General features: G+C 44.9%; 1 protein-coding gene across 4 annotated transcripts in view; it reads right to left on the bottom strand.

Annotated features, from left to right (window-relative positions):
• ipo11 (importin 11) overlaps positions 1 to 22,104 on the bottom strand; it is an 837,351-nt gene that overhangs the window by 582,344 nt on the left and 232,903 nt on the right. For all 4 annotated transcript variants that reach the window (XM_068034109.1, XM_068034083.1, XM_068034101.1 and 1 more), the window contains exon 11: positions 12,206 to 12,358. In XM_068034109.1, the coding sequence (XP_067890210.1) occupies positions 12,206 to 12,358 (153 nt within the window). The remainder of the gene's footprint in view (positions 1 to 12,205; positions 12,359 to 22,104) is intronic.

The raw sequence follows: 22,104 nt of genomic DNA, 5'->3' as shown, positions 1-22,104 counted from the left end.
GGGAGAGAGAGGGGGGGGGAACAGGGAGAGAGAGGGGGGGGGAACAGGGAGAGAGGGGGGGGGAACAGGGAGAGAGGGGGGGGGGAGCAGGGAGAGAGGGGGGGGGAGCAGGGAGAGAGAGGGGGGGGAGCAGGGAGAGAGGGGGGGGGAGCAGGGAGAGAGGGGGGGGGAGCAGGGAGAGAGAGGGGGGGGGGGAACAGGGAGAGAGAGGGGGGGGAACAGGGAGAGAGAGGGGGGGAACAGGGAGAGAGAGGGGGGGGAACAGGGAGAGAGAGGGGGGGAACAGGGAGAGAGAGGGGGGGGGAACAGGGAGAGAGAGGGGGGGGAACAGGGAGAGAGAGGGGGGGGAACAGGGAGAGAGAGGGGGGGGAACAGGGAGAGAGAGAGGGGGGGAACAGGGAGAGAGAGGGGGGGAACAGGGAGAGAGAGGGGGGGGGAACAGGGAGAGAGAGGGGGGGGGAACAGGGAGAGAGAGGGGGGGGAACAGGGAGAGAGAGGGGGGGGAACAGGGAGAGAGAGGGGGGGGAACAGGGAGAGAGAGGGGGGGAACAGGGAGAGAGAGGGGGGGGAACAGGGAGAGAGAGGGGGGGGAACAGGGAGAGAGAGGGGGGGGAACAGGGAGAGAGAGGGGGGGGAACAGGGAGAGAGAGGGGGGGGAACAGGGAGAGAGAGAGGGGGGGGAACAGGGAGAGAGGGAGGGGGGGGAACAGGGAGAGAGGGAGGGGGGGGGAACAGGGAGAGAGAGAGGGGGGGGAACAGGGAGAGAGAGAGGGGGGGAACAGGGAGAGAGAGGGGGGGGGGAACAGGGAGAGAGAGGGGGGGGGAACAGGGAGAGAGAGGGGGGGGGGAACAGGAGAGAGAGGGGGGGGGGAACAGGGAGAGAGAGGGGGGGGGGAACAGGGAGAGAGGGGGGGGACAGGGAGAGAGGGGGGGGACAGGGAGAGAGGGGGGGGACAGGGAGAGAGGGGGGGGACAGGGAGAGAGGGGGGGGACAGGGAGAGAGGGGGGGGACAGGGAGAGAGGGGGGGGACAGGGAGAGAGGGGGGGGACAGGGAGAGAGGGGGGGGACAGGGAGAGAGGGGGGGGGACAGGGAGAGAGAGGGGTGGGGGACAGGGAGAGAGAGGGGTGGGGGACAGGGAGAGAGAGGGGTGGGGGACAGGGAGAGAGAGGAGGGGGCGGAGGAGAGAGGGAGACAGAGAGACAGAGAGGGAGACAGAGAGGGAGAGAGGGAGACAGAGAGGGAGAGCGCCTTGCCCAAAGTTAATCATGTAGCAGCCTTACATAGTCAGAAACCATTTTCATCCCATTAGTTTAGACTGGGTTTTAACCAAAGATCTGAATGCAATGCTCTGTCGGCTCTTTTGTTCAAATTAGTAAAACATCAATATATTTTAATTTACAGCCCATGGAAAGGTGTCACCAGAGAGAAAAGGATCTAGTTAGTTTACTGACATACCAAAATGAAATTTAAAAAAACTCAGAGACCTGCATGGAACAGAGTAATTTGTTTTTGCGGATTTCTGATCCTCCCAGACAATATCATATAAGCAATGAAATAGTCAGTAAACGTTGGCTAAATCTTGCAAACCTGAGTGCCTTGGTTCTATAGTTAGCCAACTGTTAGTATTAAATGAAAAAAAGAGAAACTGATCAGATGAGAATAGTTATTATGCTGGAGACAAAGGTACGACAGGAGTAAAAGTTCAGACAAAGATAAAATAGGATTAAAAGTTCTAAATTGGAGGAAGGCAAATTTTACAAAACTGAGAGGTGATCTGGCAAAAGTGGACTGGATACAGCTACTTGAAGGAAAGTCAGTGGCAAACCAGTGGGAGGCATTCAAAAGCGAGATTCTACAGGCACAGTGTAGGCATGTCACCACAAAGATAAAGGGTGGTACAGCCGGGGGAGAGAGAGGGGAGCCCCCTGGTTATCTAGAAGCATACAGGGTAATTAAAGTAGAAAAAGAAAACTAATGAAGATCACAAAAATCTTAATACTTTGGAAAGCCTGGAGGAGCATAGGAAGTGCAGGAGTGAAGTAAAAAAGGAAATTAGAAAAGCAAAGAGAGGACATGAAAAATGATTGGCAGGTAAAATCAAGGAAAACCCAAAGATGTTTTATCAGTACATTAAGTACTAAGAAAAGGGTACGGCCTATCAGAGATGTACATGGGAACATATGCATGGATGCAGATGATGTGGGCAGGGTTCTTAAATGAGATTTTTGTCTCTGTATTCACAAAGGAGAGGGATGATAGAGGCATTACAGTAAAAGAGGAGGAGTGTGAAATACTAGATACGATAAGCATAATCGGAGAGGAAGTACTTGAGGGTCTGAAATCCTTGAAGCTGGATAAATCACCAGGCCGGATGAACATCCCAGGATGTTAAAGGAAATCAGGGTGGAAATAGTGGATGCGCTGAAGATCATCTTCAAATCCTCACTGGATACGGGCGAGGTGCCAGAGGATTGGAGGACTGTGAACATTATACCATTGTTTAAAAAGAATAAAGAAGCTTTGGGCAAGTCATCAATTTATTCTCTTGTAATTCGTGGGTCAAAAGGAAACACAAACCTGGGCATAAAAAGGCATAGCCCATAACTTTCTTAATCTAGTACCAAGGATGCAAATGCAATAGTTTTCCTGACAGTCTGTCCCAATGCACAAACAATTTTGAGGGATTATCCGCTAAAAAAAAATTTTTAAATGCAGTCATCCACTGTAGGTAGTAGAATTTGATTTATTTTTCTTCCCAAAGTATTCTCGTCTCCTTTCCTGACGAAACTGAAACAAGTTGGAGGTACAACTCCACAAGTACCATCTGGTACATCAGTCAGGTGGCCATTTTTACTATTTATCTGAAAATTTAAGGACCAGCAAACTATTAACTACAACAGGCATCACAACCAAGCCCAATTTGTCTTCACTTGATATCCAAAATATGCAAATTTTCCAACAGAGGTCATTGGATAGCAATAAAATGCAGCTTATCTTCTTCCTGAGTGTAGGAGCACTGAGGCCAATTACTATTCTGGCTGAGATCAGGAAGCAAAGCTGGGACCTTCTCTGGGGAGTATTTGCTCATCCAGGTATAAAGGAAGACTGTATTTTTTTCTATTGTGAATGATCTCACTCCTTACCAATGCAGATTCCAAAAAAGTACAATTATACTTAATAAAAAACAGAACATTCCTATGTCAAGCACTCAATCACAATTCTATATTAAAAATTCATCCTTCTGATTGCTAATTCAGAAAAAGCACACAGAGGTATAATGTTAAACTATTACCTTTCAGGTAGTCTGTAAACACACTGGGGTAGTTTTCAACTTTCACCAAAGGACAGAAAACCATCAATGGCAGATCAACTGCCCATTAGACAACTCGCCACAATTTTCTTTCAATCAAAATCAATCGTGCACCCTTAATTTCTGCAATTAGATGCTATTATTTCACTTACCGTATATACTTGTGTAAAAGTCAAATTTTTGAGACCAATTTCTGAGGCTAAAATTTTTTTTTGGGGGGTGGGGTGTGGCAGGGCATTGACTTTTACACAGGTCATATTTTCAAACTTTTATCAACAAAATAAAAACCACCATGGAGACAGGGTGTAGAATCGGATGTATGCATGGGAAACTATGTATCTCTTCTGATGATATTTACTGACCCATTCTGCTACTTTACCATCGAATTGCAGTCACTTTCCTCAGATTGCACTTATATTCTTTGGCATAGAGTTATACAGCACAGAAACAGACCCTTCTGCCCATCATGTCTGTGCCGGCCATACAGCACCCAACTATTCTAATCCCATATTCTAGCACTTGGCCCGTAGCCTTGGATGCAATGGCGTTTCAAGTGCTCATCTAAACACTTCTTAAATGTTGAGGGTTCTTGCCTCCAACACCTCTTCAGGCAGCGCATTCCAGATTCCAACCACCCTCTGGGTGATAAAATGGTTCCTCAAAACCCCCCTAAACCTCCTGCCCCTTACCCTAAATCTAAGCCCCCTGGTTCTTGACCCCTCCGCTAAGGGAAAAAGTTTCTTCCTATCTAACCTATCAATGCCCCTCAATCTTATACACCTCAATCATGTCCCCCCCTCAGCCTTCTCTGCCCAAAGGAAAACAACCCTAGCCTTTTCAGTCTCTCTTCATAGCTGAAATGCTCCAGCCCAGGCAACATCCTGGTGAATCTCCTTTGCACCCTCTCCAGTGCAATCACATCCTTCCTAAAGTTTGATGACCAGAACTGTACACAGTACTCCAGCTGTGGCCTAACTAGCCCTTTCATACAGCTCCATCATAACCTCCCTGCTCTTACATTCTATGCCTTGGCTAATAAAGGCAAGTATCCCATATGCCTTCCTAACGACCTTATCCACCCGAGCTGCATCAAAAACTTTCTCCAACCTCTGACATTCTTCTCTGATACTTTCAATTCTCTTGCTGCCACACAATTATTCGCCTTATTGCAATGACTTTTAGTTTAAACTGCCCTATGTATTTGTTGTTCCTCCTTGACAGCATAATGAAAAAAAAAAGTGGGGGTCCGAGCTGAAAGTTCAGGTATACGTGCGTGATTAGAATGTTCTGACTGCGCTCTGAAAGTTAAAGTCAACTTTTACACAAGATACAGGAAAAATTCAAGATTTTTTTGGCCTAAAATCATGGGTAAACTTTCACACGAGATCAATTTTGATATTTGTACACAATAGTATGCTAATATGAAGGGAAGTTTTCAAATGTATTAGAGAACTAAATATTGACAAAGACCATTTCATCAGGCTGAAATATGATCACAAAAGTTGAAGGTTATTCAGAGGTGTTATTAAATGCATGAGTTAGGATAAGAAACAAAGTTAAACTGTAATTAAATTTGCAAGCAAATTACCTGTTAATTAAAGCATAACTGCTACTTTCAAATAATAATCTATTCACATGGACTGTGTTGCACCAAAATTATAGTTCTATATACTTGTTTTCTTTTGAAGATCACATAACAGTAGCGTCACAAATGTAACAAGTCAGGTTGCCACCTAAAATACATTTTCTAAAACTAAAAACATATGCCCTCTATGTGTTATTCAATTTCTCAAAACAGAATATGGATTAGAATTTAATAGTGCTGAAATAATACTGCTCAAAATGGATTATGAAGGAATATAATCTGCTCTCCTTACACATCATTCACTTTTTGTAAATCACTATAATCAGTGCTCCGTGCATCATTTATTTTAGGTTTGTAAAATCTACTTTAGCTTCATGAAAATGGCACGACATTCCACTTTCATGGCTCATGATTTATGACCCAATTTAAAATAAAAATGATAACTAGAAGACACTAGAGTAGATTAAGTATGATATTCTTGCAAAGGATATATAGTGGTTAGGTTACTGGACTAGTAATCCAGAGACCTGGGCTAAAGATCAGGATATATAAGTTCAAATCCCACCAGGGCAGCTGGGGGAATTTAAATTCAATTAACTATATCATGAATAAAAAGCAAATATCATTAAGGTGAACATGAAACTACAAAATTGTCATAAAAACCCCATCAGGGAAGGAAATCCACTATCACTACCCAGTCTGGCCTCTGACTCCAGGTCTAGAGCAATGTGGTTGACTCTGAACTGCCCTTTGAAACGGCCTCGCAAGCCACTCAGTTGTATTCAAGAAGGCAGCTCACCGCCACCTTCTCAAGGGGCAATTAGGGGTGAGCAATAAATGCTGGCCTTGCCAGCAACACCCACATCCGGTGAATGAATAAAACAAACCAATTCACTCCCACATTTGCAAACTCCTTATGTCCCCCAATAAGGACAAAAGCCATCCTATTTCCACTTATTCAATAGAAATTATTTGCACATTAACTTAAAGTACCTAATGTCTAAATTTTCTGCAAAGTTCAAGGGTCTGGAAGACTCCTCTTAAAGGCAGCTAGACAACTGGTCTTCAAACAATGAGGTTTTACAACAGTGGAAAAATATTCGCCACAGCTCACGAACTGCTGATTGTGTCAACTAAAATAGATGGGGAGGGATGGTTTGCAGGAAGGGAGGTTAAATGAGGTTGGGTTTGAGGAAGCAGGAGTTGGGTCTCATGGATGAGATGAGCTTTGAGAAGAAGCTGCAAAAAGATTAGATCCTTGATTAGTGTGGGAGAGAGATTAGGAAGTAGGAGGCAACTTTGTGTATGATCTCATGTTGGAAACAATGATATTGATGACCTCCACAAAGCAGAGCTGAGGTTGGTAACTCAGAGCAGGGAAGTAAACCTGCATCTTTCCACCCGACAAAATTACAGCGGTGCCCCAATATTCCAGCAAAATTATGCCAACCCACCATGAAGTCATTTTAATTTATCCCTCGATCCTATAGCAAAGAGTTGCTGTAAATTACATAGGATACACAGCACAGAAACAGGCCATTCGGCCCAACCAGTTCATGCCAGCATTTATGCTCCACTCGAGCCTCTCTCCATCTTTCCTCATCTAAGTCCATCATAACCCTCTATTCCTTTCACCCTCAAATACTTATCGAGCTTCCCTTAAATGCATCTAAATTATTCACTTCAACCACTCCTTGTGGTAGTGAGTAAAGGCCGGCTACCCAACGAGACCCGAAGACGTATCTCAGTTCAGGTCCGGCATTCAGGCTCTGGTCGGGCCGGGGCGGACACGCTCTATCACAACCCTCAGCTAAGTGGCTCCAACATTAATTTACTTTGTGGGCTGGAAAGGTGGATTTGTTACAGTTAAGTTTGCTGCATCCTGGGAGAAGACTCGGAGGGTGGAGTTCCAGACATGCAAGTATAAAAAACTTACCTCTGGTAAAAACAAAACTGAAAAGGTGATGTCACAGGAAAGCTGCGACCTGATTGGCTGGTAGGGAATCTATACTGAATTAGAAAATAAAACATTGATAAAAATTGATTAAAACCCTAATTAGCTAATTAATAAGTAGAGTAACGAAACCAGAGGGAGGAGATTACTGTATTTAGTCAGCATTTAATATTTATAGTAGGAATCTAGCACTAGGGACCAAATAGTTAATTGCAACATAATTTAGTAAGGATTTACTAAGTATTGATTTATTTTAAATTAATTTATTAATTAGTGCTAGAAATGTCAGTTAGAGGGGTAAAGTGCTTCACCTGTGAGATGTGGGAGGTCCGTGATGCTTCCAGCGTTCCAGACGACTACATCTGCAGTAAGTGTACCCAGTTGCAGCTCCTCACAGACCGCATGGATTGGTTGGATCAGCAACTGGATGCACTTAGCAGCATGCAAGTGGCAGAAAGCGTCATAGACAGGAGTTTTAGAGAAGTGGTTACACCCAAGGTGCAGGCAGATAGATGGGTGACCGCTAGAAGGGGCAGGCAGTCACTGCAGGAATCTCCTGTGGCTATCCCCCTCTCTAACAAGTATACCGTTTTGGATACTGTTGGGGGGGATGGCCTATCAGGGGAAAACAACAACAGCAGCAGCCAGAGCAGTGGCACCATGGCTAGCACTGTTGTTCAGCAGGGAGGGAGAAAGCGCAGAAGAGCAATAGTTATAGGGGACTCTATAGTCAGGGGCACAGATAGGCTCTTCTGTGGACGTGAAAGAGACTCCAGGATGGTATGTTGCCTCCCTGGTGCCAGGGTCAAGGATGTCTCTGAAAGGACAAGGGGCATTCTGAAGGGGGAGGGTGAACAGCCAGAGGTTGTGGTATACATCGGTACCAACGACATAGGCAGGAAGAGTGACGAGGTTCTACAGGGGGAGTTTAGGGAGTTAGGTAGAAAGTTAAAAGACAGGACCTCTAGGGTTGTAATCTCAGGATTACTCCCTGTGCCACGTGCCAGTGAGGCTAGAAATAGGAAGATAGTGCAGCTAAACACGTGGCTGAACAGGTGTAGACGGGAGGGTTTCAGATATCTGGATCATTGGGATCTCTTCAGGGACAAGTGGGACCTGTACAAGAAGGACGGGTTGCATCTAAACTGGAGGGGCACAAATATCCTGGCTGCGAGGTTTGCGAGCATGACTCAGGAGGGTTTAAACTAGTGTGGCAGGGGGGTGGGAATCAGAGCATTAGGACAGCAGGTGAAATAAATGAGCGGGAACTCGCAAATAAGGCCAGTAAGACTAAGAGGAAGAGCAGGCAAGGAGATGTTGCTGAGCACAGCGGGACTGGTGGTCTGAAGTGCATTTGTTTCAATGCGAGAAGTATAACAGGCAAGGCAGATGAACTTAGAGCTTGATTAGTACTTGGGACTATGATGTTGTTGCTATTACAGAGACTTGGTTGAGGGAAGGGCAGGATTGGCAGCTAAATGTTCCAGGCTTTAGAAGCTTCAGGCGGGATAGAGGGGCTGTAAAAGGGGTGGAGGAGTTGCATTACTGGATGAGGAGAATATCACAGCTGGACTGCGGGAGGACACCTCGGAGGGGTCATGCAGCGAGGCAATATGGGTGGAGCTCAGGAATAGGAAGGTTGCAGTCACGATGTTGGGGGTTTACTACAGGCCTCCCAACAGCCAGCGGGAGGCAGAGGAGCAGATATGTAGACAGGTTTTGGTTGTAGTGGTGGGTGATTTCCCCTATATTGACTGAGACTCACTTAGTGCTAGGGCTTGGATGGGGCAGAATTTGTAAGGAGCATCCAGGAGGGCCTCTTGAAGCAATATGTAGATAGTCCAGCTAGGGATGGGGCTGAACTGGACCTGGTATTGGGGAATGAGCCCAGCCAGGTGGTCGAAGTTTCAGTAGGGGAGCATTTCGGGGACAGTGACCATAATTACATAAGTTTTAAGGTACTTGTGGATAAGGATAAGAGGTGAAGGTGAAGGTGCTAAATTGGGGGAAGGCTAATTATAACAATATTAGACAGGAACTGAAGAATTTAGATTGGGGGCGGCTGTTTGAGGGTAAATCAACATCTGACATGTGGGTGTCTTTCAAACGTCAGTTGATTAGAATCCAGGACCAGCATGTTCCTGTGAGGAAGAAGGATAAGTTTGGCAAGTTTCGGGAACCTTGGATAACGCGGGATATTGTGAGCCTAGTCAAAAAGAAAAAGGAAGCATTCGTTAGGGCTGGAAGGCTGGGAACAGACGAAGCCCTTGAGGAATATAAAGACAGTAGGAAGGAACTTAAGCAAGGAGTCAGGAGGGCGAAAAGGGGTCATGAAAAGTCGTTGGCAAACAGGATTAAGGAAAATCGCAAGGCATTTTATATGTATATAAAGAGCAAGAGGGTAACTAGGGAAAGGGTTGGCCCATTCGAGGACAGAGAAGGGAATCTATGTGTGGAGCCAGAGGAAATGGGCGAGGTACTAAATGAGTACTTTGCATCAGTATTCACCAAAGAGAAGGACTTGGTGGATGATGAGTCTAGGGAAGGGAGTGTAGATAGTCTGGGTCATGTCGTTATCAAAAAGGAGGTGGTGTTGGGTGTATTGCAAAGCATTAAGGTAGATAAGTCCCCAGGGCCTGATGGGATTCAACCCAGAATACTGAGGGAGGCAAGGGAAGAAATTGCTGGGGCCTTGACAGAAATCTTTGTATCCTCATTGGCTACAGGTGAGGTCCCAGAGGACTGGAGAATAGCCAATGTTGTTCCTTTGTTTAAGAAGGGTAGCAAGGATAATCCAGGAAATTATAGGCTGGTGAGCCTTACGTCAGTGGTAGGGAAATTATTGGAGAGGATTCTTCAGGACAGGATTTACTACCATTTGGAAACAAACGAACTTATTAGCGAAAGGCAGCATGGTTTTGTGAAGGGGAGGTCGTGTCTCACTAACTTGATTAAGTTTTTTGAGGAAGTGACAAAGATGATTGATGAAGGAAGAGCAGTGGATAATGTCTATATGGACTTCAGCAAAGCCTTTGACAAGGTCCCTCATGGCAGACTGGTGCAAAAGGTGAAGTCACACGGGATCAGAGGTGAGCTGGCAAGATGGATACAGAACTGGCTCGGTCATAGAAGACAGAGGGTAGCAGTGGAAGGGTGCATTTCTGAATGGAGGGCTGTGACCAGTGGTGTTCCGCAGGGATCAGTGCTGGGACCTTTGCTGTTTGTAGTATATATAAATGATTTGGAGGAAAATGTAGCTGGTCTGATTAATAAGTTTGCGGACGACACAAAGATTGGTGGAGTTGCGGATAGTGATGAGGATTGTCAGAGGATACAGCAGAATATAGATCGTTTGGAGACTTGGGCGGTGAAATGGCAGATGGAGTTTAATCCGGACAAATGTGAGATAATGCATTTTGGAAGGTCTAATGCAAGTGGGAAGTATACAGTAAATGGCAGAACCCTCAGGAGTATTGACAGGCAGAGAGATCTGGGCGTACAGGTCCACAGATCACTGAAAGTGGCAACGCAGGTGGATAAGGTAGTCAAGAAGGCATACGGCACGCTTGCCTTCATCGGTCGGGGCATAGAGTATAAAAATTGGCAAGTCATGCTGCAGCTGTACAGAACTTTAGTTAGGCCACACTTAGAATATTACGTGCAATTCTGGTTGCCACACTACCAGAAGGACGTGGAGGCTTTGGAGAGGGTACAGAAGAGGTTTACCAGGATGTTGCCTGGTCTGGAGGGCATTAGCTATGAGGAGAGGTAAGATAAACTCGGATTGTGTTCACTGGAACGACGGAGGTGGAGGGGTGACATGATGGAGGTTTACAAAGTTATGAGCGGCATGGACAGAGTGGATAGTCAGAAGCTTTTTCCCAGGATGGAAGAGTCAGTTACTAGAGGACATAGGTTTAAGGTGAGAGGGGCAAAGTTTAGATGGGATGTGCGAGGCAAGTTCTTTCCACAGAGGGTGGTGAGTGCCTGGAACTTGCTGCCGGGGGAGGTGGTGGAAGCAGGTACGATAGCAACGTTTAAGAGACATCTTGACAAATACATGAATAGGATGGGAATAGAGGGATACGGTCCCCGGAAGTGCAGAAGGCTTTAGTTTAGGCAGGCATCAAGATCAGCGCAGGCTTGGAGGGCCGAATGGCCTGTTCCTGTGCTGTACTGTTCTTTAATTTAAGCCTGTGCAGATAAGCAACAACGTGTACAACGGAAGGTAGGTTAACTGATGGTCGGGAAACAAATGGACGGACTCGGGCTGGGTCGGGCTCGGGGTTGAATGTGGCTCTGTCGGACTCGGGTTGGGTTTCATTTGCAGACCCAAGCCAGCCTTTAAGTAGTGAGTTCCACATTCTCGCCACTCTTCAAAAAAGTTTCTTCTGAATTCTCTTTTGGATTTCTTAGTGACCATCTTAAACTGATGGCTTTTCGTTATGCTTTTCCCCATAAGAAAGAGAAGAAATATTCTCTCTATACACACTATCAAAACCAATTAGAATGCAATTAAGATCAGGAGATTCTTCATCTGTTTACTGTCAAACAGATAATCTACAGAGAAGGTATAGTAACACTGAGTCAAAGTTGCACTATAAAGAGGCATGTCTCACCAATCAGAATTGCAAGGATTATCCTTCTAAAATGCAATGGGAATAAAACAAAATCTAGTCTCTACTTCCTAACATTTACAACTTCTTTTTGCACTCCCGATATCATAAACCTTTAAATAGACGAAAACAGGCATTGTAATTTAGATAGATATTGATTGCATTTATAATACAACATAAAAATCTCTATTTCGCAGCAAGTTTATCCGCTAATACATCTGTATTCTAGTCGCATTATGCAGCATACCTGTTTCGTCGCACATCTTGTCTCATCAAGTAACAAAGCTTCAAACAAACATACAGCAGCACGCCAAGATGTGAACCCAAATGGCAAATCGCCAATGGGAGATATTTGGAAATATACAGAACAAACCATATTTCATATTTAGTTTGAGTGTAACGTCCAAGTTCTTAACTTGCATTGCACAGATTATTTTCTTTATGTACTTCTTCGCATACTAGTTTCAGCTGTTGCACTGTAAATGTTAATCTGAGCGATATTTTGAATAAATTAGCTTTTTATGCTAATTGCATGGAACCCACAATATTTATATTAAGGCACTGAATAGGTTAGGCATCATAAAACCGGTGACATAAAATGGCCTATTAGCAGTGCCACACAACAGTTAATCATAAGAAGCAAAATCTTATCTTTAACCAAAGCCAAAAGTTGGGTTGAATTATAGAATTATTACAAAAGCATATATATTAAAGCAACTTTTTCAATTGAAATCTCACCAAAGCCCTCAGGGTCTTCCTCCCACATAGACAGTTCCTCTGGAGTCAGAAGGAAATAATGAGATACCAATCTTCTACAGATTTCAGTTAAAGTTGAATAGTTGAAGAAATATATTTTTATCTTATGTGCTTCTAAAGTTTCAGGCTTGCTTTCTGAAATGAAATAAAAAAGAAATGGCAACTCAGTTACAAAATCTTACAACCACTACTAATTTTCTATCTGCTTCACATTCTCAACAATATAATACAATCTGTCCACATTTCTCCCCTCAGCCAGTTTTCAGTCTTATGTAAACAGAGGTACTTGGACACAGATGAAATAAAAATCAGAAGGTAATTAATCTGCAACATTCTAACATACTTAATGAAAAACTAGGATGGACAGAAGCAGGTTGGCTGCCCATCTCCTTGGTTGAAGAATATTAATTAGTAAAAGAGAAAAAAACAAATGTGTTTAGAGATCTCAGTAACCAAACATCATTCAGCTGAAAGTGAGTTTAAGTAGAATTCATGTATGCTGATTTGACATTTACAGTAACCAATAGCTTTTTTAAAAAATTATTCTTCGGGGTGTGGGTGTCACTGGCAAGGCTGGTATTTACTTACCATCCCCAGTGAACCTTCTTTACCAGTGATAAAGAAGAAATCAGCTTTACATTTAAGATAAACTAATATTTACAACTGGTCCTGCACTGTCCAGCCCATGAAATACTTCCAGGCACAGCCATCATCACAGAACCCTTTACCTGTGGGTACAAAAGACTACCCTACCAATTTAGGTAGCTGCTCTGAAAGCAAATACATGCTGTAGAAAATAATGAGTTACAGAACATGGTTGCTCTAACAGTCCTACAGCCACCAGTATCATGGCATCTCTGGTCTTTGTCAGCTATGCCACTATCTACAACCTCAATCAATCCATTACAAATACACAGTTCACCGACTACTAAATGGATCTTCCATTGTTTAGATTATCTGATGGAACAGGATTTTTATAAAGAAGCAAATATGCTGTGGGACATAATAAAGTATCTTGTTTACGGAAGTTTTTAAGGATTTGAGACAAGCATGGGAACAATTCGATTACCATTGCTAAGAAAGTAAAGGATTTTTGAGGCTTAACACAATACAGAAGGGTGAGGGAAATAGTGAGTAGCTGAGAGGGTAAATTAACTAATTGAGTGGTGCATAATTATAAGGGATTGAAGTAGTGAGGAGTGGATATTACGGAAAATTTAGATTTTCCATTTGAGAGTGTTTGGAGAAAAAGACTATCTTCAGAATAAAGGAATGGCAGATATAAAAGAAAAAGAGGAACAGGGAAAAGAAATTTGAAAACAAGGAAAAGACAGCAGGGAGCAAAACTTTCAGAAAGACAGCAAGGAATAGGCCCAAAAATGGGGGGGGGAAAAAAGACACAGGAGAATAAACCTTCAACAATGAAAGAAAAAAATTGTGTGGACTGTGTAGTTAAAAACAAACAGCACAAGGACATTGAAAAAAAGCACAATAAAAGGGGAGAGCAGCACAGCAGACCAACTTCAGAAATAAAAAGTACGACGGGCCTGCACTAACAAAAAAAAAATGTACAACAGGCAATCACCATGTTAGGGTTTTTGTGATGGACATTCTCTCTGGTTCAATATCGGTCACTCTTGTAAAAGATGGAATGCACTGCTTCCACTCAATATTAAGTTAAACAATGGGATGAATTTTACAGTCCCCCCACAACGTTGGGGGGTTGTGGCACAGGGGGGTGGGGGCCGGAAATGCCCCCGGCAGAGGGAAGAGGGGGAAAGACCTGGCCTGATATTGCCAGCGTCAGTGAGGTCTCGTGGCGCCGCCACCCCCCCACACCCCCCACCACCGTTCGGCAACGGGAGCCCCATTTAAATATTTAAATGTGTTTAAATAAATGACGATTACTTACCTGCTCTGCCATCTGTTCTGGGGCAATATTGGTATCCGTGGCCCACACTCCCACTTCTTCGGATACCCATCTGGGTATCCAAAGCGAAACACTGGTGGGGAGTGGGAAGCAGATACCTTGTCCAGTGCGGGTGGTGGGGGCGCGATGTCAGAGCAATTTTATTGGTGGAGGGGATGGTGGGAAGAAGCCAAGATTAAAGTTTATGAACTTTGTGGGGGGAGGTGCAGGGTGGGGGGGGAAAGAGGCAGGGAAGTTCAGGTGAACAAGGTAAGGCAAGGGAAGGGCAAAGAATTAAATCTATGGCTGTTGGAGGGGTGGGAGAGGGGCAAGATCAAGAAATTTTATTTTTTTCAAACCATTTCCCTTTAAAGATTTCAATGCAACAACAGGGCTCAAAGCCCTTTAAAAATGGCATCAGCATCTGCACAAAGGCTGCAGACGCCACTGCTGGGGCCAAACTGCCCACCCCCTCCCATGTCATTGGTGGGGTGGGGTGGGGGGGGTGGGGGGGGTGGGTCAGCCCCGGTCATTTAAAATCGTGGCAGCTCTGTTAATTGCTAAAGGGAACATCAACTCTGTTCACCAGCTACTGAAATATGATGTGATGCCACATGAATTCTGCTCGATTTATGGAAAGCAGTCCAAACTAATAGTCTATCGGGCTGAAACACAGGTTCAAATCAATTGGTTCATTTGACATAAAACAATATAAATAAAAAGCATATGATTCTCTCAGTATGACCAATTTTCAGATTCTCTGTTTTGAAGCATAATAGATGCTACTCATCTTCGCCAACCAGGCTAGTTCAGACTTGTAAAACACAATTTCTTACTGCTGGTGAAACTAAAACACTGACCACTGAATCAGGGAGAGTGATAGCGAAAGTAAACATGAGAAATCTCTGGGAAAGGCCCTCTTTATATGATGGCATTAGATCTCAGTACAATAAGCTATCAAGCACAATTATTTAGGAGAACACCTGCCTTGATATGGAAGCAAGACGCTCCTAAATCTGCCTCAGCTAAGAACCCTGCTGTTCAAATAGAATGGAACATCTGGTCCCTCAGGTGTCATGATGAGCCACCTTCTCACAATGACATGCAATGTTTTAGATTGTATGTAATGATCGCCCACTGAATAACAAATACTTAAAATCTAGCCTGCCAGCAACAGAAACAGCAAGGCATGGAGTTGTTTGGGGATGGAGGAAGGTGCTATGGAGGACCTGTGAGGAAAGAAGGTTCAGTTTGGACAGTACCAGGTGAGAATAATGAAATTGCAAGCATGGAAGCATAGGTCTATTTAAGGAAGGCAGTGGCTGTGGGGCCAGGAATTAAGAGGCAGGCCCCATACAGACAGCAGAGCACCATGGAGGGCCAGGGAGACAAGAGGGGAAGGACTTAAAAACAACAAAAGGAGTGTCAAACTGCTATTACATCAGAACAGCTGACACAACAAACTTGAGTAAGAAATACTGACAACAGTTTACAATGACAAAGTTGACTAGAAATCTTGACAACCAGAAGTAGAGCAGGCTGACAGAAAATGTACTTGCAATATTTTTAATATGTTATCAATACCAAAATGTTTTAAAGCTAACTTTATATTTGAACATGATAATTCCCTCAGTGGGGAACCTATAACCAAAATACAAATTAATAGGTATCAAGTTAATGTCGCGGAATACTTAGGTTGCCTTTGCACAGCAGTAACATGCAGCAAACTGCAGAAATGAAGGGCCTTTGACAGAGAAAAACCTGCCAAGGAGCTCCTGAGTACCATAAATAATTGAGTCCAGGCCAAAGGAGATTTTGGGTGACGAAAAGCTTGGTCAAACAGGTGGGGACTTCAGGGCAGTCTTAAAGTAAGAGGTTTACGGAGGCAATCCCAGAACTTAAGGTCTAGACGGCTGAAGGCATTGTGGGATAAAAGGAGTGAGACATGCAAAGGAATTTAGAAGACTCCATAATTCTGTGAAACTTTGTCGGGCTGGAGAAAGTTACTTTTCTGCACCCTCTCGAACACCTTCATGTCCTTCCTAAAGCGCGGCACCCAGAACGGGACACAATACTCCATCCGAACTAATGTATTATACAAGTTCAACATAACCTCCTTGCTCTTGTACTCTATGCCCTTATTAATAAAGCCCAGGATACTCTATGCTTCATTAACCTGCCCTGCCACCTTCGATGACTTATGCACATATACACCCAGCTCCCTCTGCTCCTGCACCCCCTTTAAAAATGTATCCTTTATTTTATATTGTCTCTCCATGTTCTTACTGCCAAAATGAATCACTTCACATTTTTCCGCATTGAACAGCTGCCACCTGTCCATCCATTCCACCAACTTGTCTATGTCCTTTTGAAGTTCTACACTATCCTCCTCACAGATCACAACGCCTCCAGGTTTCGCATCATCCGCAAACTTTGAAATTGTGCCCTGTACACCAACGTCTCGGTCATTAGTATAGTTTTTTTTTTATTCATACCTGGGATGTGAGCATCGCTGGTCAGGCCAGCATTTATTGCCTATCCCTAATTGCCCTTGAGAAAGTGGTGGTGAGCTGCCTTCTTGAACCACTGCAGTCCATGTGGGGTAGGTACACCCACAGTGTTGTTAGGAAGGGAGTTCCAGGATTTTGAACCAGCGACAGTGAAGGAACAGCGATATAGTTCCAAGTCAGGATGGCGTGCGACTTGGAAGGGAACTTGCAGGTGGTGGCATTCCTATGCATCTGCTGGCCTTGTCCTTCTAGGTGGCAGAGGTCGCGGGTTTGAAAGGTGCTGTCAAAGGAGCCTTGGTGCGTTGCTGCAGTGCATCTAGTAGATGCTACACACTGCTGCCACTGGGCATTGGTGGTGGAGGAAGTGAATGTTTGTGGATGGGGTGCCAATCGAGCGGGCTGCTTTGTCATGGAGGATGTCAAGCTTCTTGAGTGTTGTTGGAGCTGCACCTATGCAGGCTTGCATTTTGTAGATGATGGACAAGCTTTGGGGAGACAGGAAGTGAGTTGTTAGCTGCAGGATTCCCAGCCTCTGACCTGCTCTTGTAGCCATGGTATTTATATGGCTACTCTAGATCAGTTGCTGGTCAATTGCAACCCCCAGGATGTTGATAGTGGGGCATTCAGCGGTTGTAATGCCACTGAATATCACGGGGAGATGGTCAGATTCTCTCTTGTTTGCGATCGTCATTGCCTGGCGCGAATGTTACTTGCCACTTATCAGCCCAAGCCTGAATATTGTCCAGGTCTTGCTGCATGTGAACACGGACTGCTTCAGTATCTGAGGAATCACGAATGATGCTGAACATTGTGCAATCAGGGAATATCCCTACTTCTAACCTGATGATGGAAGGAAGGTCATTGATGAAGCAGCTGAAGATGGATGAGCCGAGGACATAACCCTGAGGAACTCCTGCAGTGATGTCCTGGAGCTATGGCAACAACCACAACCATCTTCCTTTGCACTAGGTATGACTCCAACCAGCAGAGAGTTTTCCCCGATTCCCATTGACTTCAGTTTTGCTAGGACTCCGTGATGCCATATTCAGTCAAATGCTGCCTTGATGTCAAGGGCAGTCACTCTCACCTCCTGTCTTGCGTTCAGCTCTTTTGTCCATGTTTGAACCAAGGCTGAAATGAGGTCAGGAGCTGAGTGGCCCTGACGGAACCCAAACGGAGCATCACTGAGCAGGTTATTGCTAAGAAAGTGCCGCTAGATAGCACTGTTGACGACACCTTCCATCACTTTACTGATGATCGAGAGTAGACTGATAGGGGCCAGTAGATGCCAGTGTTGTAGCTGTACTGGAACAGCTTGGCTGGGGCACAGCTAGTTCTGGAGCACAGGTCTTCAGTACTATTGCCGGAATGTTATCAGGGCCCACAGCCTTTGCAGTATCTAGTGCCTTCAGTCGTTTCTTGATATCACGTGGAGTGAATCGAATTGGCTGAAACATCTGTGACGCTGGAGACTTAAGGAGACGACTAAATGGATCATCAACTCGGTACTTCTGGCTGAAGATTGTTGCAAATGCTTCAGCCTCATCTTTCGCACTGATATGCTGGGCTCCCCCATCATTGAGGATGGGGATATTTGTGGAGCCACCTCCTCCAGTTGTTTAATTGTCCTCCACCATTCACGGCTGGATGTGGCAGGACTGCAGAGCTTAGATCTGATCCGTTGGCTGTGGGATCGCTTCACTCTGTCTGTTGCATGCTGCTTGCATTGCAAATAGTCCTGGTTTGTGGCTTCACCAGGTTGACACCTCATTTTGAGGTATGCCTGGTGCTGCTCCTGGCATGCCTTCCTACAGTCTTCATTGAACCAGGGTTAATCCCCCAGCTTGATAGCAATGGTAGAGTGGGGGATATGCTGGGCCATGAGGTTACAGATTGTGGTTGAGTACAATTTTACTGCGACTGATGGCCCACAGCGCCTCATGGATGCCCAGTTTTGTGTTGCTAGATCTGTTCCAAATCTATCCCATTTAACATGGGGGTAGTGCCACACAACCCGACGGAGGGTATCCTCAATGTGAAGACAGGACTTTGTCTCCACAAGGACTGTGCGGTGGTCACTCCTACCAATAATGTCATGGACAGATACATCTGCAACAGGCAGATTGGTGAGGATGAGGTCAAGTATGTTCTTCCCTCTTGCAGCTATGTCCTTTAGGACGCAGCCATCTCGGTCAGTAATGGTGCCACCGAGCCACTCTTGGTGATGGACCTTGAAGTACCCCACTCAGAGTACATTCTTGCCAGTCAGTGCTTCCTCCAAGTGATATTGAACATGGAGGAGTACTGACTCATCAGCTGAGGGAGGGCAGTAGGTGGTAATCAGCAGGAGGTTCCCTTGCCCATGTTTGTCCTGATGCCATGAAACTTCATGGGATCCAGAGTCCATGTTGAGGACTCCCAGGGCAACTCCCCCCCGACTGTTTACCACAGTGCCGCCACCTCTGCTGGGGCTGTCCTGCCGGTGGGAGAGGACATACCCGGGGATGGTGATGGCGGTGACTGGGACATTGTAAGGTATGATTCCGTGAGTATGACTACGTCAGGCTGTCGCTTGACTAGTCTGTGGGACAGCTCTAACAACTTTGGCTCAAGCCCCCAGATGTTAGTAAGGAGGACTTTGCAGGGTCCACAGGGCTGGGTTTGCCTTTGTCATTTCCAGTGCCAAGGTCGATGCCTGGTGGTCATCCAAATTCATTCCTTATTGACTTTGTAGCGGTTTGATGCAACTGAGTGGCTTGCCAGGCCATTTCAGAGGGCATGTATGCCCGACTGGTAAGGACAGCAGATTTCCCTCCCTGAAGGACATTAGTGAGCCAGATGAGTTTTTACGACAATCGACAATGGTTTCATGATCATTAGACTATATTTTTAATTCCAGATTTATGAATTGAATTCAAATTCCACCTTCTGCCGTGGTGGAATTCAAACTCATGTCCCCAAAGCAATAACTTGGATCTCTGGATTACAAGTTCAGTGACAATACCGACACCACCGCCTCCTCATATATATCAGGAAGAGCAAGGGTCTTAACACCCACCAGTGGGAAACTCCCAATACAAACCTTCCTCCAGCCCGAAAAACATCCATTAACCACTACTCTTTGTTTCCTGTCACTCAGCCAATTCCATATACATGTTGCTGCCACGCCTTTCCATGAGCTGTAACTTTGTTCACAAGTCTGTTTAGTGGCACTGTATCAAACGCCTTTTGGAAGTCCACCACATCAACTGCATGTCCCTCCTCAACCATCTTGCTACCTCTCCAAAAAACCCCAGCAAGTTAGTTAAGCATGATTTTTCCTTAAGAAATCCATGCTGGCTTTCCTTAATTAACCCGCATTTCTCCAAGTGACTAATAATGTTGTCCCGAATTATTCTTTCCAGAATTTTCCCCATCACCGAAGTTAAACTGATTGGCCTGCAGTTGCTGGGCTTATCTTCACACCCTTTTTTGAGCAAGGGTGTAACTTTTGCAATTCTCCAGTTCTCTGGCAGCATCCCAGAGTCTAAGGAAGACTGAAAAATTATGGCCATTGCTTCCGCAATTTCCACTCTCACTTCCCTCAGTATCCTTGGGTGCATCTCATCTGGTCCTGGTGCCTTATCCACTTCAAGTACAGACAGCCAATCCAATACCACCACCTTATCAATTTTAAACCCTTCTGGTGTCTGAATTTCCTCCTCTTTTACCATTGCCCAGGTTGCATCTTCTTACTTCGTAGAAACAGATGCAAAGTATTCATTTAATACCTCAGCTATGCCCTCTGCCTCCAGGTGCAAATCCCCTTTTTGGTCCCTAATCGGCCCCACTCCTTTTACCACCCTTTTACTTTCTATGTCTGCATAAAACTTTGGGATTCCCTTTTATGTTAACTGCCAGTCTCTTTTCATATTCTCTTTTTGCTTTTTCATTTCCCCTCTGAAATTTCTATATTCAGCCTGGCTCTCAATACTATTTTCTACCTGGTAGCTGTCGTAAGTACATTTTCTCCTCTTTATCTTAATCTCTAACTCTTTGTCATCCAGGGATCTCTGGATTTGTTTACCCTATCTTTCCCCTTCGAGGTAACATACCTTGACCGTGCCCAAACTCTCTCTTCTTGGAAGGTAGCCATTGTTCAGCTACCATTTTTCATGCCAACTTTTGACTCCAATTTATTTGGTCCAGATCTGTTCTTAACCCACTGAAGTTGGCTTTCCCCCAGTTAATTATTCTTATTCTGAATCGTTCTTTGACCTTTTCCATAGTCAGCCTAAATCTGATAATACAATCATCACTGTCCCCTAACAAATGTTCTCCTGATACTTTATGTACTTGGCCCACCTCATTCCGAAGAACCTGGTCTAGCAGTGCCTCCTTTCTCATTGGACTGGAAACATATTGCTGTAGACTGTTTGCCTGAACATACTCTAGGATCTCTTGCTCCTCACTGCCCTTTACACTTCTATCCTAGTCTACATTTGGATAATTAAAGTCTCCCATTATAACTACCCTATAACTTGTGCACCTCTAATTTCCTTGCAAATTTGTTCCTCTTCATTCTTCCCACGAGTTGGTGACCTATGACAACGAGCAATGTAACTGCGTCTTTTTTTCCCTTAACTCGAGCCAAACTGATTCTGTCCTCGACTCCTCTGGGATATCCTTTTTCTCCAGCACTGCAATGCTCTCCTTAATCAATACTGCCACCCCTCCTCTTTTTTTCCCTTTCTTATCTTTCCTGGACACCTTGTATACAGGAATATTTAACACCCAGTCCTGTCCTTCTTTGAGCCAGGTCTCTGTTATAGCCACATCATCATATTTCCACATAGCAATCTGCACCTGTAACTCACCAATCGTATTAGCAACACTCTGTGCATTCATATACATGCACATTAACCCTGATTTAGACTTTACTTTCTCCTTTACTCTGACCCCACCTAATAACTTACTATTTCCTACTCTAGTGCTATCTATCTCTCCCAGTATTCTATGCACCTTGGTATTCCTCTCTGATAATTCCTCCTGGTTCCCACACCCTTGCCAAATTAGTTTAAACCCTCCCCAATAGTACTAGCAAATCGCCCTGCAAGAAAATCTGTCCCAGCTCTGTCAGCTGCAACCCATCTGGCCCACCTTCTCCAGAACTAATTCCAGTGTCCCAGGAATCTAAAGCCCTCCCTCCTGCCCCATCTTTCCAGCCACACATTCATCTGCACCATCCTCCTATTTCTATGCTCATTTGCACGTGGTACTGGGAGTAATCAGGAGATCACTACTTTTCAGGTCCTGCTTGCTAATTTCTTACCAAGCTCACTAAACTCTTTCTGAATGACCACATCCCTCTTCCTCCCGATGTCATTGATACCAATGTGCACCATGACTGCTGGCTGTTCACCCTCCCCCCTCGGGGTGCTCTGCAGCCAAATAGCTACATCCTTGACCCTGGCATAAGAGAG

This window comes from Heterodontus francisci, chromosome 1, assembly GCF_036365525.1.
Source record: "Heterodontus francisci isolate sHetFra1 chromosome 1, sHetFra1.hap1, whole genome shotgun sequence".
NCBI classification, from domain to species: domain Eukaryota; kingdom Metazoa; phylum Chordata; class Chondrichthyes; order Heterodontiformes; family Heterodontidae; genus Heterodontus; species Heterodontus francisci.
This window is presented reverse-complemented; position numbering and strand designations above follow the sequence as displayed.